The sequence below is a fragment of the Daphnia carinata genome, chromosome 1, assembly GCF_022539665.2.
Source record: "Daphnia carinata strain CSIRO-1 chromosome 1, CSIRO_AGI_Dcar_HiC_V3, whole genome shotgun sequence".
Lineage (NCBI taxonomy): Eukaryota > Metazoa > Arthropoda > Branchiopoda > Diplostraca > Daphniidae > Daphnia > Daphnia carinata.
Window position 1 is genome coordinate 8123118 of NC_081331.1, and position 15436 is coordinate 8138553.

Here is a 15436-nt window from a genome sequence, read left to right on the forward strand (position 1 = left end):
AAGGATGTTCGAACAACGTCCCATTAGGTACGTCCATAGGATGTCTCAATGGCGTCGAAAGACGACGGACCTAAATCGGATCTGCCGACGTCTCTATGACATCCTCAAGACAAAGTGTGCTAGTAGGGTACTGCTGTACCATGCGATCCACACCGTGACGTTAGCTTTTATTTCACTAATTGTAGTGCTCGACCTCCATCCTATTGAAACAGTTTTATTGTTTGTGTTTTTAATCATTTCTTTTGGTTGCCTTTGTTAGTTCATTAACGTTAGCGAATAATTTTTTGGAACCCACACATTGTCTTCGTCATTCGTGTGAAAAACAGCCGCCTTAATAATTTATTGAATAAACAATGGTAAACCCCAAAATTTATATTATCTAACAATTTTACTTGATTTTATATATTTCTTTGAAACAGCCAAATGTTTTTGTGTTACTTGAAACGCACGAGTCTTACTTTCATGGAGGGATCTTCTAAAGCACTCCTGAGCATATCACCAACAATTTCTTGAATTGAAAATATTGGCATGTTCCTCCATAATTTTCCAGCTTCGTGCTCTCATTCCCATCTACAATGCTTTCAAAAGATTCTAATCATGAGTCGAAACGTACAAGAGGGCTTCCCGAAAAAGAAGGAAGTAATTGTAAACGGGAGGTCTGCTGGTTATTTTGGGCTGGTCATTTAAATCGTTAACAGTGGCTGCTCTTGAGGGAGAAAAAAATTCAACCATGTTTGGATTCAATGTGGGAAATTTCGAAGTTCCTCCCTTCGGATTCTGAGGGTGCTCTGCAATGTTATGCGTAATTGCTCGAGATTCTCTTGCTTTTCTTCCGGTTGATTGGATCGCTGAACTCGTGGGGAGTGTTAAGTGCGTGAGGAAGTTGATGGTTGGTTTCCTCGGCGTGTCTGTCTTCCCCTCAGTGTGTTTTCCGACGGCGGAGATTCTTGCTGAATTGGCGCTGCTTGCTGTTGTGTTGGGTTCGGTTGTATGAATAACAGCGACTGTCTCAATTGTCTTTTTGTTTGCGTGAGTCTTTGTTTGATATCCCTCGCATGTTGCTCTTGGTAGCCCTAGTGGCTTGGTGACTTCAGGGAAATTGTTCAATTGGTTCAAGATGAATACCATTTCTGGCTGCAACACCTTCAATTGGTGACCGACTGTAGTTTCCTTAGATATGAGGATAGGCTGTCGGCTTCCATTAGAAACGTTTGCTGAGATTCCAGCAGATAAATCTCCTCCAGCAATCTCTTCCAGGACGGATCTCTTCCAGTATTGATACCTCAGACACCTCCGAGGATGAGAGGATAATACTCTCCAACTCTCGTCCCTGTCTCTGATGTCTCGTCTCGGAACGAAATCGAAGAGCTACTTCTCCAATTGTTGGTGTGAGCTTTTGCAAGTCGATGATGTCGTAGATCTGTCCCTGCAGGAAAATCAAAAACTGTCTCGCGTGCGTCGTGAAAATTTTTGTCAGCTCGGTCACTAGTTGCTCCGTTTTCCGGTTCGTCTTCCTCTTAGTCGGCCCACGGGTTTTTCTTTCCAGAATGGACGTCGAGTATCCAAAAGAGTCGTCGGACTCTACCAATCTGCTTGTGTTTGCGGGTAGACTTGGTTTTTCTTCCGGATGTCTTTCATCTACCAGATGAGAGGGTCTCAGGCTTTCGGGTCGCTTGACTGGAACTCCTTCTCCCTCTCCTTGAAACTTCTGATGGCTAGTAGTAGGAACGGCAACTGGCTTATTGGTGTCTGGAAAATGCTGTCTTGATTCTTCTTTGCTTCTTGAGATATATGCTGGATGCTTACATAGAGCTGGTTTTCCATTGGGTGTATTTCTGTTCTGAAAAAGATTTGAAACAGTGCTCGATACAGCGCTTGATGGGGACGGGTTTTTGGAAACAGATTTCTTAGGTGAAGATGGCATACTAATTTAACTAGAAAGGAGGGCGAATTTTTCACAGTCGTGGCTTTAGAATTTGAGAGTCGTTTACCCACAACGCCGAATATATTTTCTAAAGGTAGGCTCAAGAAGAATGAAACAACAAATACACAATTTTGCGAATAAGCGGGGAACTGGAAAGTACAAAAGTAATGCAAGTGGAGCTTACCGCGTTATACCGAGGAAAGGGAAATATAAGAAAACGCAAGTTGAGTTGAGTAAGAGAACAATACAGCTTCATGAACACTCTGCAAATAGAAATAACACGTGGGGATAGTCATATAAAGGAAATATTAAGCGGAATGAAACGGAACACTACTTAATTGAATAAACATAAAAATACTAAATGTAACTGTTAATCAATAACTTGAAACTAACGGGAAAGGACCTACCGACCAGCTCTGTAGAAATTGGGAACTAACTAGAGAAACAAAATGGCATCCTTTTATAGGTTTCGGATGTATTAAGAAAACATAGCATTTCCGAATTGATGCAACCAGGATGTCTTTCACTTGCGCGTCGCACGTGCCAACATTTCAGGTTCATGGAAACCGATGGCGCGATGTCCTACTCATGAGTCAGATCCAATCACAAATAAGAAAAACAAATACAGCTCATGGAAAAGGCAATGACACTTGATAATTATGAGTTGTGATGATATAATTTTAAGATAAAAGGGAGGAAATAACAAAGTCAATAATTTCGTTCGGTTTTTCGAATTTACCGTCACGTTGCTCTTCATTTTTTACGATTAAGTTCCGATAGTGCTATAGTATTTATTAGGTTCTTAATTTTTTCCAGTTTTGTTTTAAGAAATTTAATATCGGTTTGCAGTGTGGCTATTGGCCTTTTTTTCGTTCGACTTCTGTGTCGTGTCCTTTTGTATATAATCATTCATCTTAGTTGCTTCACTAAAAATAGAAGAAAATCGATCATCATGTAGAGTGACGATTCTTTCGATAAGCAACTTCGAGATCTTGTTACGTTTGATCATCCTCTTTCCAGTTTTTCCAGTTTTTCTATTTTGCAAGTTTAATCTTGTGGGTGGTTAAGGCTGCCCAGACAACACGCGTGGTTTTTTTTCGGGATAAAAGCCGTCTTTTCGAAACCGAATTGTAGGACCGGAAAAAGACAGCTTTTATCAGGCCCAGACTGGTTCTTTTTTGCCAAAACGTGCGGTCCGAAGCGCAATAAAAGATGCGTTTTTTATCGGGCCTAAACTAGGCATATTCCACGACCTTACGCGGTTCGAAACGCTGTGAAAAAGACGGCTTTTACTGGGCCGAAATCAGGCTTTTTAACCAAAGTACACATGGTCTGAAACCCAGACAACACGCCTGGTTTTTTCCGGGATAAAAGCCGTCCTAAAAACCTTATATAGAACCGGAAAAAGAAAGCTTTTATCGGTCCCAAACTAGGCACATTTCACGACTTTATACGGTTTGAAACCCTGTGAAAAAGACGGATTTATGCCTTATCAAAAAGTTTACGAGAATCAAGCTATTGAAATAAGTGTAAGCTAGAATAAAGGGAGTCAGGAAAACATATATATTAATTTAGCATAAGAAATGCTCCAAACAAGCATTAGTTATGATAGGTCTTAAATATCAAATAATTCATTTCCTTAAAAAATTTTAAAATCATACCTCAGTTTAGAATCTTAAAAAAATTTAGCATAATTGGGTTAATTACATTTGATGGGAACTAGGGTTTACTTTAATTTCGACTACATCTTTATGTTTTTAAAATCCTGTTTGGGATCTGTTGTCGAAAAAAACTTAAGTATTTCCCTTCATTTGTGTTAAATTGCTCGGGAATACTAGCATAATTATGTGTAGAATGGTCTAGTGGAAAGAGCATCTGAAAGTGGTGCGGGAGACCCGAGTTTGATTCCAGCCACGGCAATCTTTTTTCACTTTGCCTTTAATGTACGGGCGGGCAAAAAACTTTTATTAGCCCAATAAAAGACGTCTTTGGGCCCGACCAAAAGACGTCTTTAGGACCACGTCACGGTACAAGAACCCTACAAAAGACCGTTTATAACCCAGGTTTGGCGGTCGTAAATACCAGAATTGGTCGATTTTTGGCCCATTCTGAGACGTTTTTAATACGGTATGCACCGTCCCGTTGACTAGAAAAAAAGACGTCTTAAAGACGGAAAGGTGCTGTCTGGGTGCACTCTCTGCTTCTTTTTTTGGCGGTTTTTCTGTGGCCAAAATGATTACGATTTGCGCATGTTATTCCATGGGCAATATACGACTGAAAATTGAAGGGCATACAGTCAATGTTATATCTGTTAGGGGGTTTTCGGTTTTGAACTGTAATATTGCTGTTGGGGCTGGGACTCTATCTGTTCTTTCCGTTTTTCTTCTACGAAACTTATTGGGTATTTTTTTTAGTTCTTTCTTGACACCTCGTCTGTATGTCCAAGTGGAACTCCAGCATGGATTACCACTTTTGATTTTTCGTGTGATCTAGGTAGAGAGCGTATTACCTCTATTCGGTTTAGTATGGATGTTGTTTTAAGGAGGGCTTGATGTTGGGCAGGAGAACTTGGGCGGATCAAATGGTCTCCTCCTGACACGATACTGATATTTAATGCAAAAAAGCCTACTTTACGTCGAGTTGCGGTATGGCCTATTTCCTGAGGTTTCATTAACTTGAATTATGTTCAGTATTTACCTTATATAGACCGAGAGAAGGGGTGGAGGGGACATGTTGGGTAGTTAGTCAACTTAGTGGTTAGCGTAACTCGTCTCGCTCGTACAGGAAATTGTCACACTTGTACTGTACTTGCCAGACAGCAGCAAGTGATGACTTAGACAAAAAAGTACCTTAAATAAAAACCAAAAGGGGATTTAACTATTTTTGTTAAATTTTAACAGACTCACAAAAGACCACTAGGGAACCCAGGGAACTCATCTAACGGAGTTTTGCAGCCATATTTTATATTATTTCGTGAATTATTCCACTTCCGCACTGTGTAGGCTATCTCCGTATATTGCTTAGGGTTAATTTCTTCTGATGATTTCTTTCCACGGACACAGCGTGGTCCAAGTAGCGAGTGACTCGTATCTCTGAAAAGATAACCACCGTTTCTTTCTTCTTTGTCACCCGAGACAATAACGCAATCGAAAAACACAATTAAAAGACGTTCTGGGAAAGGTATGCCTGTAATTGGGCAACTCCTCCTAAAACTCCAACTTCTCCTAGTAAATCCTATAGAATCCCGACAAATCGTACAGTGAAACACTACTATGAACACGCAGAAATAACGGTTTAAGCCTTACTCGTAGAGAACGCTTTGGGAAGTTTTTACTTTAGCTCCGTCATCGAACTACCACAGGTTGGATTTGCATGTAACCAATAAAGCGGGCTTTGATGTGGAATGCTAATTACTTACTTTTTCTTGCTATCTAAGATCGCGAGATTGTTACTTGTTGATATAGGGTAAACTATACACGAAAACGAGTGTATTCGATATGAGGGGAAAAGTCATTTTTTCATTCCGACTTTTAAGGATTCCGAGTTTTATTTTTAAGGGGAATTCTGTAATAGTTGATTCAACAAAACTTTACAGGCTGAGAAAGTGATGTGGGCTGTTTTTTCTGTTTTTATTTTTTTTTTCACAAAAAGTTTTACTTTATTTGTTTTGAACAGGAGGCTCACATGGAAAACTTTTCAGGGGCGATCACTCGCTTGCACAATCGCGCAAGCAAGCCAGACATTTGCAGTAACGAACCCAGCCCTTGAGCTATTTTCATGTGCGTTAACCCTATTTCCTATAGTGCACATGGAAAATACAAAGGATTGTTGTAATTAAACCGAGTTATGCGTGTCCAATGGCTATACGTACCTGGATAAACTCAAGCATAATGTATTCTGGAAGGGTGTGATTTCGGCACACTCGAAACACGCTGGATATGATGTCTTCAGCTGCATATCCCAATTCGTACAAATGCGCCATAATCTGCATCAATCACTGAACAATGAAACTTTTATGTTAATCGACACCATAACTGGTATACCGTATAGGCATCGTCGATATTTCCTTTTACGCAGTGGTCAATCATGTCTTTGATTAACATGGGATGAGGTTCATCGCATACCTAACGAAACAGAAACTATAGGATACCTGATTCACAAATTTACAATAAAAGTCAATTTTTCACCTTAAAAACATTTTCACTGTTTACGTGACCAAAGCCTTGTACTGTTGCCTGCAGATTGTTTAATGCCTGGCATTTTTGGTATTATTTTTGTTTAATAATGAATGCAAAAGAAGAGGAAGAGCAATGTAAAATTTCCTGGTTTCCAAACATACCTGTCGTAAGTCCCCTTGTGCCGTAAAGACAATTGCTTCTAGTCCATCATCGGTGTGACTGACATGTTCTAGTTGACAAACTTCTATCATCTTCGCAAGAATTTGCGCATCACTTAATTTTCCATATCTAATCATGGCGCATCGACTCTACATATAACATATAATATAACGTGGATTTTTCCTGTACACTTCCAAAGTGATGTGCAACGCAATTAATTGTTAGTTAGTACCTGAATCGGCTCTATAATTTTATCACTAGTATTACAGGCCAATGCAAACCGCGTTGTTTTACTATACAGTTCCATGGTACCTATATTGTTATGAAGGTATTAGAAGTTTTTTTCCTATTAAAGTTATACTTATGAGTTTTATTTTTACGTCGGAGAGCCTGTTGGGCACCTTCAGTCATGCTTTCATTTTTAAAGATAAAAAAAAAAAAAAGAAAGGAAAAAAAAGTGTGATTACATTTTACTAACAAACATTATACGTATGAATGTGAACCTGTCTGCTTCATCCAATATAATTATTTTTTGTCTGCCTTTTGGTAAAGTAACTTTTTGTTGGGCAAACATTTTGATTTTGTTCCTCACAATATCAATTCCTCTTTCATTTGATGCATTAAGTTCTAATACAGCATCTTTGTAGTTTTGTCCTGGAGGAGACAACAAACATTACGAAAAAAACAATGAAAGTATTTTAGAAAATAAAATACCAAGCAGGGTGCGAGCTAGGCAAAGAATTGTGGTTGTTTTCCCCACACCAGGAGGCCCCTATTAAGTCAACATTTGCCTAGTTATAGATTAGATAAAAAATGCTAGCTCATCGCTCATACAGCAATTATGATATTCGGAGTATTCCCTTCTCTTGCAAAAACTTCCAATCTGCCAACTGCATCTTCATTGCCAACAATTTCTTTGAAAGTTACTGGGCGATACTTTTCTACCCTGTTACAAAAATAAATTTACTGTAATAATATAAATATAGAAATAAAAATAAAGCCACAAAAACTCTTTGGTTCATCCTGAACCCTTTAATTGGCTTTAGTCATGCCAATTTAACAAAACACTAGCCAACTTTTCTTATCTTATTAATTTTGATTACCATGGCATATTGTCTTTCTTCCCACTAATTTTCGTTGGATCGACTGACAGGGAGTTTTCTTTAACGTCTATTTCCATTTCGTGCAAGCTTAAGGAGTATGTCCACACCTTCAATGTCCATAAACATTCAAATTCAACTACAGAACCTACAGAAGAAAATTAGTCACTGGTAAGAGAACAGTGAGAGTTGCAGCTGCTTGAGAGAGGAAAACAACGTTGGAGAATAACAAAGCTTAGTGGCGGGAACCGCGGCTTACTTTATGCAACATGGCCAGGATAGTTTTTTTCCTTCATAAATATCTGTTTGTTTGTTTTTTCTTCTTCGTCGTTTCGGAACTATAACTGTTGTAAATTTGTAACATTGTTTTAAGGCTCCAACTTTCATAGAAGTTCGTCGACTTGAAACTTTCGCTAATTTAAATCAATTCGATAAACGGGTAGGGTTCGCCCCTTGTCCATCGGGTAGCTTTTTAGCTTATCGATTGGTTCGTGGATCATGCATTCTTTTGGGTTTCGGGGCGTTTCCTGTCCGTAAGCAATTGGATTGTTTCGTAGTCCAAGCTAATGCCTGAAAAAAATAAACCGGGTACAAAAACCCGATTTCAAACCCCGATTGCACCGCTTTCTGTTTCGTTTGCCCCGACTTCTACGCGATTTACTTGGGTATTGAATACAAAGTTCAAATTCCAAAAATAGGAAAGGGATGCACATTTTTCAATGCGTGAGTTGGTGGTTCTACAATAGGCTGATGACTATACATTACCATAATCAACAGAACTTTGTTTCTCTGATAATCTGCATCTGTTCATGATTAAGACACAATGGACGTGGTGCGGAGTAGGAGGCTTTATGAATATAGAAGAGTGAACGGCAGGAACGGGGTTTTCCTATTTGCACTACTATATTTTTCACTTTCTGATTTTTGTTCCATTTACTCATTCTTTAATGTAACGAGATCAACTAACTACAAACTGTCAACTTTAATTCATGATTAAACATCTGCAATATAGTTCTGTGACAAATGATGACTAGGGCATCTCAAATTATCGCATCGTCCGTTTCCCTGAATTTGGAATGATTCGCGAATGTGACGCAGTGATGACCCACAGCCACGACGCATCAATCCAGGAAATGCGAAGTTTCTGCGTAAATCTAAAAATCGGAAAAAGGTAATCAAGTAGCTGTTTCGAAATCAATCAGTTGCTCCCAGTCTATCAGTTGCCTTCTTAGCGTAATCACCTCAAATCTAGTGCTCCTTTCTTCTACGTTCTCAATGGAGTTTTCTTGCTATTTCCACTTTTCTCTACTTCTCTTTTTGTCTCATCTCCTAATTTGGTATGTTAGTCGTTAATTTTTTAATTATATCAACCTTAGACTTACCCCAAAATATATCGGCATTGTTGACAAAACGCCTTCACTTCCCTTTTTAATTTTTTTATTAATTTGGTAAGAAGTCCACCTTCCCAAAGAGGGTGGAGTCAAACCTTTTACACTAGCATAGAAAAAACTTTATTCAAAAGATAACAATATAAGAATGGTACTCTTCTACTTCAATCTTCTACTTTCCCTGACCACCCACTAGTTGCGTTTCTGGAAACAGACCTCATATAAAATAGCATGAAATACATAATATCTATGTATCCTGTCGAAAAAATTTACATTTTACTCATTCCCCACCTTTTACATTGCGTCTATGGAGCGATTTTTCTTTTATATCGAATTACTCGTCACAACAATTTAAGTACAAAAACAAAACAAAAAATAATAATTCTGAACACTCCTCGATAAGGTACTGTTATAGGATAGGTGGCATATGTTTGTATGCATAATACCTTAACGGCATGTATGCATTCAGTTGTAGATTAGTTTCCTGTTGCACGCCACCATTTCCTTTGGTAACCTAACCTACCAAAATGAACTCCTTTTTAGTTTGTGCATACAATTAGAGCTAAAAATTTCGCGACCTTCTCAATCTTTTCTCACATTCAGTATATGCATGGATTGTGCACTTTGGTTGCGGATAGTAGAAATGATGCCTTTTTTTAATATGCATTTCGCGAGATAATATTAAGTTGTTCGTTTTGCCATAAAATAACACTATCTACATCAGCAACAATATCGTTACATTAGTTACTCTCCGACGGCAGAATACATATTATAGCATACATACAAAATAATACATTTCAAAGAATTTCTTAGCTCTAGCACAGTAATAAAGGCCCTAGTTTGCAACTTCCAAATTGATAATTCGGTCCCAACAGAAACTAAGAATGAAATTAATTAAGGTTGTTCAGCTTTTGTCGCTAGTAATTAAAGTTAAGATACCCTCGACGCAAATTCTAATTGCCAACTAAATTTGTTTTTCTATCAGAGAATTTTGTATTGATTCTAAAACCGACCGTAAATAACTACGGCATTTTCGAGATTTCCTTTACTGTAAGCTGTCTTCGAAGTTTGAAATGTAAATTTTTGTTTTGTTTAAATTACAAATAGCCTCCGAATCACGGCTATTTTCTGATTGTATAGCCTCTCGAATCCGGGTTGTAAATCTAACACTTTTCAAAGGGAAAATAATTTTTTTTTTTAATTTTCAGGTTCGTTTTTTCCTAATCGCTAAGTAACTGAGACCACCAAATGCACATTGAAAAGTTACCTTTGACTTCATCCTTTGAAATTCCGTCTGGCATTATTTTGAAACACGTATATAATTGCTTGAAAAATGTTCAAAATATTTTCTCTAATTAAGGTTTTCTAGGGATGGAATCTAGGCCCCACAGAGCTACAATATCTCGATGTTTGAATATAAAATCGTTGTGTTAAGCAAGCATGTATACCGGATGGTTGTCTGCTGGAAAGTTGCTGCGATCGTTGTATTCGAAATCAAATGGGGAAGAGGCAGAAGCAAGGCAGCACCAGGTAAATCCCTACTACAATATCCAAAAGAAGTCGACAAAACTAAAAACTACTGAAGTTTTCATAAAATGTTCCAAAGAAATATGTGTTCGAAAAAGGGACAACGGTTTTCTGAAATATTAACCGTTTCTTGCCGTTTCCGAGTTGTAGGACAAAGTAAAGTTAGTTAATTGTCCGCACGAACGTTAAATGCCCAAATTTCAATTAGCATTTCCCCAGACATTTTCAATATATCATAAATTTTCTTATCTGAAATACACATTTCTACATTGGCAATGACATTGTTGTATCACGTCATTTAAAATTTTCTTTTCAACTACATTGAATGCACGAATTAAAGGCAATTTTTGATCTGGAACAGGCAGGAATCTGCACTGTGTCTGAAACGGCGTGTTCGCAATATTCGTTCCAATGGCATATGACTATCTGTTCTTTGCAGTCGATGATAATTTTGATTTTTCGCTGCTTCGATCGAAGCCAAGATTAGTTAAGGCCTGTTGAATTTAACGTGTCCGTTCCTTAAAATCTGCTAGAGTTTGCACGAACTTTTTGAAATGGCATACAACGTTTTCTTGGTAAGCCCGGTTCATCATGATCATGATCATCATCACATACTGTACCTGTTCTCTCCATTATATAAGTCCGCATTAACTTCGCCCTTACAGCAAAGCAATCTTTATACGTTGAAATGCATAATCTCTATTTCCAGCGCAGTTGTCGTTCGACAGGGCATAGCCCATACATTCGTATTTCGAACGATTATTATACAGTAAAACCGCGCGATGCATAAAAAACATAGACACATTTGAGGCTAAGGCTGCTTCCTTTTCTAGAAAAAACCAATCATTTCGATGCAATTAACAGAGACATTTCAGCGCAATTGGGATTTTATTTTATTGCGACATCGTTTGAACTTTACATTTGACAGTGTTCGGTGGCACTTGACTTTCTTTTAATAAGGGCAAGATTGAAAAAGTAAAAATCCTTACTGTAATTAGTCAACTCGTGCAATTCGTTCCGTTGCCATCTTGCATTAGCAAATACGAACTTTACCAATTGGAAATCATAGACATTTTTATATGTTGACCTATCGTTGAGCGTAGCAGCGAAAACTTACGCGGATTTGTGCTATGCATCCAAAAAAAATTTGAAAATTTCTTGTTTTAAATTTTTTTTTGTGTGTCTACACAATTTATCGTCAGATTCAAGATTATTGCAATAAATTCTTCAGATCCACACTTTTGTGGACGTCACCACCGCAGTCCAATGACAACGATTTCATTTAATCACTTAATTTCCTCGCAGTTAGCGGTTTGAAATCGACTGATTTTTTTTTTGGCATCGCGTCAAATCGAATGCTGAAAGCTGGTTCGTAGGCACGTTCGCAAAAAATGTTCCACGTTTTGGCCCCTCCTATTTCTTTATCGTCTTTCCAAGTGATGCTGAAAGGCAACAAGCTCAAGAAAACATAAAAACTCGTTAACTAGGCTTTCGTCTTTCGAAACACTAGATATCGAGGACGCAGGAAGAGATCTAAATAGGGGAAGCGCTATAGGGAAGTTGGCATTTCGTGTATATCTGAATCATGTTTTTGTAATGCAACGAATCATATTTCTTACCCGGTGCTGACGATCAAATTTGCGATATAGAGTATTCTGATAGTTCTATTCATAATAATCTCAAGTAAGATGTAGAATCGAAACATTAAGAGGAGCCTTCCATTAAAACCATTGAACTAGCTCTCGATTTCGATTTGAGTTTTTGTTTGCAACCATGCTGGCATTTAATTTAGAAGCGACAATATATCAAACGCAGACGCTCTATTTATAACTAAAATGTGAGCATTGCATGAACTTTGTTTGCCATGGTTTTCGGAGTTAATAGAAACGTAGTTAACTTCAATTACATTGAACCTTAAAAAAGGACGTACCAAAAGGCTTATTATTTATTCTTGGTAGTTAAACCCATGCAGTTAATTAGGAATGCAAAACACATCTGCCCACACAGACTCCAAAAAAGACAAAAACTTTTCTTGATTTGGTCTTGCAGCTTCGTCCTTGCTGCCATTTTTGGTCAAAGCATTAACCTTCGTCCATAACTTACTCGACGTGGCCCTCACTTCAGTATATGTTCCTGCGTTTACACCGACGAGAGAGATAAATGTCAGCACGAAGTTTTCCGTATTTCCTTAAAAACATAGGGAACCTTGAGCTGCATGCCCTTGAATTCGGCTATGTTCGAAGAAGAGAGAACAACGCAAGCGGCGGTACAGAATGTGAATTTTAAGTTTTTTAGGACGGACCGAACAGACCTGCTGTAGCGCTCGCCGCCACCATGGCCCTGCTTTGGTCAACTGATATGTAACGCCCAGTTCTGGTCAACAGAATTATTGTTTGATTACTTTCTGACAACCATACGCTGCATTATCGAAAAATTTTTATCTACTGAGTTCTTATGCCACCTTTCCTTTCCTTCCTTCGATGAGCGATAAAAGCAAGCTTAGAAATTGATATTTTCTTACTTTGCTTTTACACATTCACCCCAAACCACATGCTGATGGGTGTCAATAGTAAATATGGGATAAACGGATAACTATTCACAAGTGTATAACCATCAACAAAAACGTGCGCGCGACACTTTAACCATTGACATTCAAAAACTGGTTTAGCAAGCCAGTGGCAGTCACGTGGGAAGAGGAAAATAAAAATACAATAAAAAAAAATGAAGAAAAAAAAAATTTGAAAATACACTAGTCAGAGGCCACTGGTATCACTCCTAAACTAGTGGGGACTTGTGTTGGTTGTGAGAGAAAGTTGTAGGGTTAGACATGCCATTAGCTGGTAGTTTCATTTTTGTGGGATTCTCATTTGAACGGGCCGGGTGTTGATTGGCGTCGGGACCTATATGTGCTTTCTGACTTAACGCTGAATGAGCGTGGCTGCCCCGTCCAGCTGCCTGGTGAGACTGGTTAGTGCGCTTCGATCAACCGCTATTTCCAGTTCAGTTCTGTTACCACAATCACGGGCACCTGCTGTTTTCTGCGCCGCGGCTCGCGCGTTGCTTCGAGGTTTCACCACGACCGACCACCATATTGCCATCGAATTGCAGCCCGTATCACCAGAGACGGACCCAGATTCAGTCCATAACTTCTCCACTTCTGGCGCAGTTATTGTTTTCTCCTTCTGCTCCTCTGTTCGTTTTATCTCATCTTTAGCCATCCCGCTCTCTCCGGTGCCTTAATGGAGTTTGTCCTCGTTTGAGATTCTGCAATGGCGGCCTTCGGTAAACGCGGAAGAGCCCAAATGTCCCACGACAAGTGATGCGACTTGGGCTGCATGGTAACTTCAGTATTCCGTTAATTTCTTGCAGTAGTGCCAATTGGCGAATCGGTTAAACTGCCGCTATCCCCGACACGAAGCTAACAAAGCACCCGACGAGATGCCGCCATTGCCAGGCTGAAAAACGGTTTTTTCTTCAAGCTTGCCGGTAGAAACCGGCCCAGGGCAATACAGGTCGATCTCCAGGATAACGAAGCCTTTATTAAATTTCTTCACGTTAGGGTTCAGGCACAGCCAGTTTGGCGACAGCTTTGGCTGTGGCATTCACGCGGTGACGCCAGTTATTATCATTAAAACCGTGATGAACTGCTAACCGATAGTTTGATCCTGCGCGTTTGTCAGGCTTACGCTGGCAATGATGAGAATAAAACGTCTTTGCCTGACCCGCCCGCAGGCCTGCCTGAAACCAGACATGACGTGAGAAGTTGGCGTTAAGCTACCGGACAGCGAAGCGGTATCAATGGAGCGTTTACCCGTCCCAGCAGGCGTGGTGGTGGAAGCCAGTGCAGTTTGCAGGTCCGCTGGTGATCAGCTCGGCGGCAGAGCGGGGCCGTATCAGACCCTACGCGCCGTCGTCGCAGTATTCAATGGTTACATGACCAGGCAGGAAGTGGGTTGGTCTTTAAGACGAAGGAAGAAGGAAATGCGTGCACTTTACGTGGCAATCTGCAAATTATTATTGAACGACAGGAGATCAACAGCTGCTGACGAAGTGCCCGTCTGCCGTGTTGGTATTTGACGTGCGCTTAACCGACATCACCTACAAAGACGGTTAATAGCTCTTCGGTGATGACAAATTTTTAATAAAATAATGAGCTGAAAGCCAGCCAACGATGACGCCACCGCGTCTGCGTTACCGGGCACAGGCCTGCTGGCGTTTACTCTTTCCTGTGGCTGGATAGTGTCAGCAAGTGTCATTCGGTTGTCGTTTCGTTACAGCCACGGTATGCTGATGACAGCAGCATCGGCATCAGCCTATGGTGGTCAGAATTATCTCCAGGCCAGTCTCAACCGGAATTGATTTGTGCACTCTGTTCGTTTTAACTGGCCGTGATCGTTTTCTCTCTTTCGTCGCACACCGTTTCCGGTGTCTTCCACAGAACCTTTTGTTTGGTTCCAGAATCTCCTCACTCGTGATCCTCTGAAGCGCAGACGCAGCCCAGAAAGCGTGCCAAGAGGCTGGCAGAATTTTTGGAAGTTCGTCCTTATCCAGAGCGTGGAACTGCAGCGATTTCGAGCGACTGCTGCTGGTCGTCAGCAGCCTGAAGAACTTTGCAATGGCGCAGCAGACCCTGGTAATGCTGAAGGCTAAGAACCGCGTGACTTTTGGCAGGTTGCGCGCGTGCTACGAAGGTGCTCTGGATTGGGCTGGAAGTCGATCTGAATTCTTTCGCAAAGATGGCGGTCGCGATCGCGATACACTTAAGCGCATCTCGCAGAGGCGGCTGCGTGATTGCTGACGTGCTCTTTGCGCAGGTTCGAAGCCGCTACCCTTTCAAAGGACCTCACGCGCGATTCTCGACATGGCGCGCAGCAGCGAACGCGCAGGGGCAGTTGTCGACGGTATCGACCCGCGTCCGTTAATTGAGGTGGCCGAACGGGGACACGCTAATGTCGCAGCACCTGAAGTACCATTGTGAAGCGCTGAATTTTTCCGCCGACTCTCCGACGAAATGGTCTCCTTTGATGACTTGCTACGTTTTTCCACGAAGTCAACCACGATGGCTTTAGACATTCTTTCACTGTAGGCCGACAGCTGAAATAAATTTTCCACAAAATTTTTAACTTACTTTTTTCTTTCACGAACAAAAAAAAACAGCGT

At 40.2% G+C, this 15436-nt stretch overlaps 1 protein-coding gene and 1 pseudogene across 1 annotated transcript; both read right to left on the minus strand.

Moving 5' to 3' along the window:
- Nucleotides 1-15436, minus strand: part of LOC130702719 (adhesive plaque matrix protein-like) — an 82146-nt pseudogene that overhangs the window by 57212 nt on the left and 9498 nt on the right.
- Nucleotides 5535-7539, minus strand: LOC130701621 (replication factor C subunit 2-like). Its single transcript, XM_057523566.2, has 11 exons — nt 7365-7539; nt 7096-7207; nt 6976-7033; nt 6765-6915; nt 6642-6673; nt 6494-6573; nt 6264-6410; nt 6112-6177; nt 5968-6048; nt 5796-5909; nt 5535-5721 (listed from the first exon to the last, which is right to left on the minus strand). The coding sequence occupies exons 1-11, from the start codon at nt 7439-7441 to the stop codon at nt 5605-5607; spliced, it is 1035 nt and encodes a 344-aa protein (XP_057379549.1). The 5' UTR covers nt 7442-7539; the 3' UTR covers nt 5535-5604.

Coding starts and splice junctions, on each gene's coding strand:
- LOC130701621 (XM_057523566.2), bottom strand. CDS start 7,441: ATGGAAATAGACGTTAAAGAAAACTCCCTGTCAGTCGATCCAACGAAA. Junction 6,674..6,764: donor ATATTGGATGAAGCAGACAG/GTTCACATTCAT, acceptor TAAAAATGAAAG/CATGACTGAAGGTGCCCAAC. Junction 6,574..6,641: donor TGCCCAACAGGCTCTCCGAC/GTAAAAATAAAA, acceptor ATAACAATATAG/GTACCATGGAACTGTATAGT.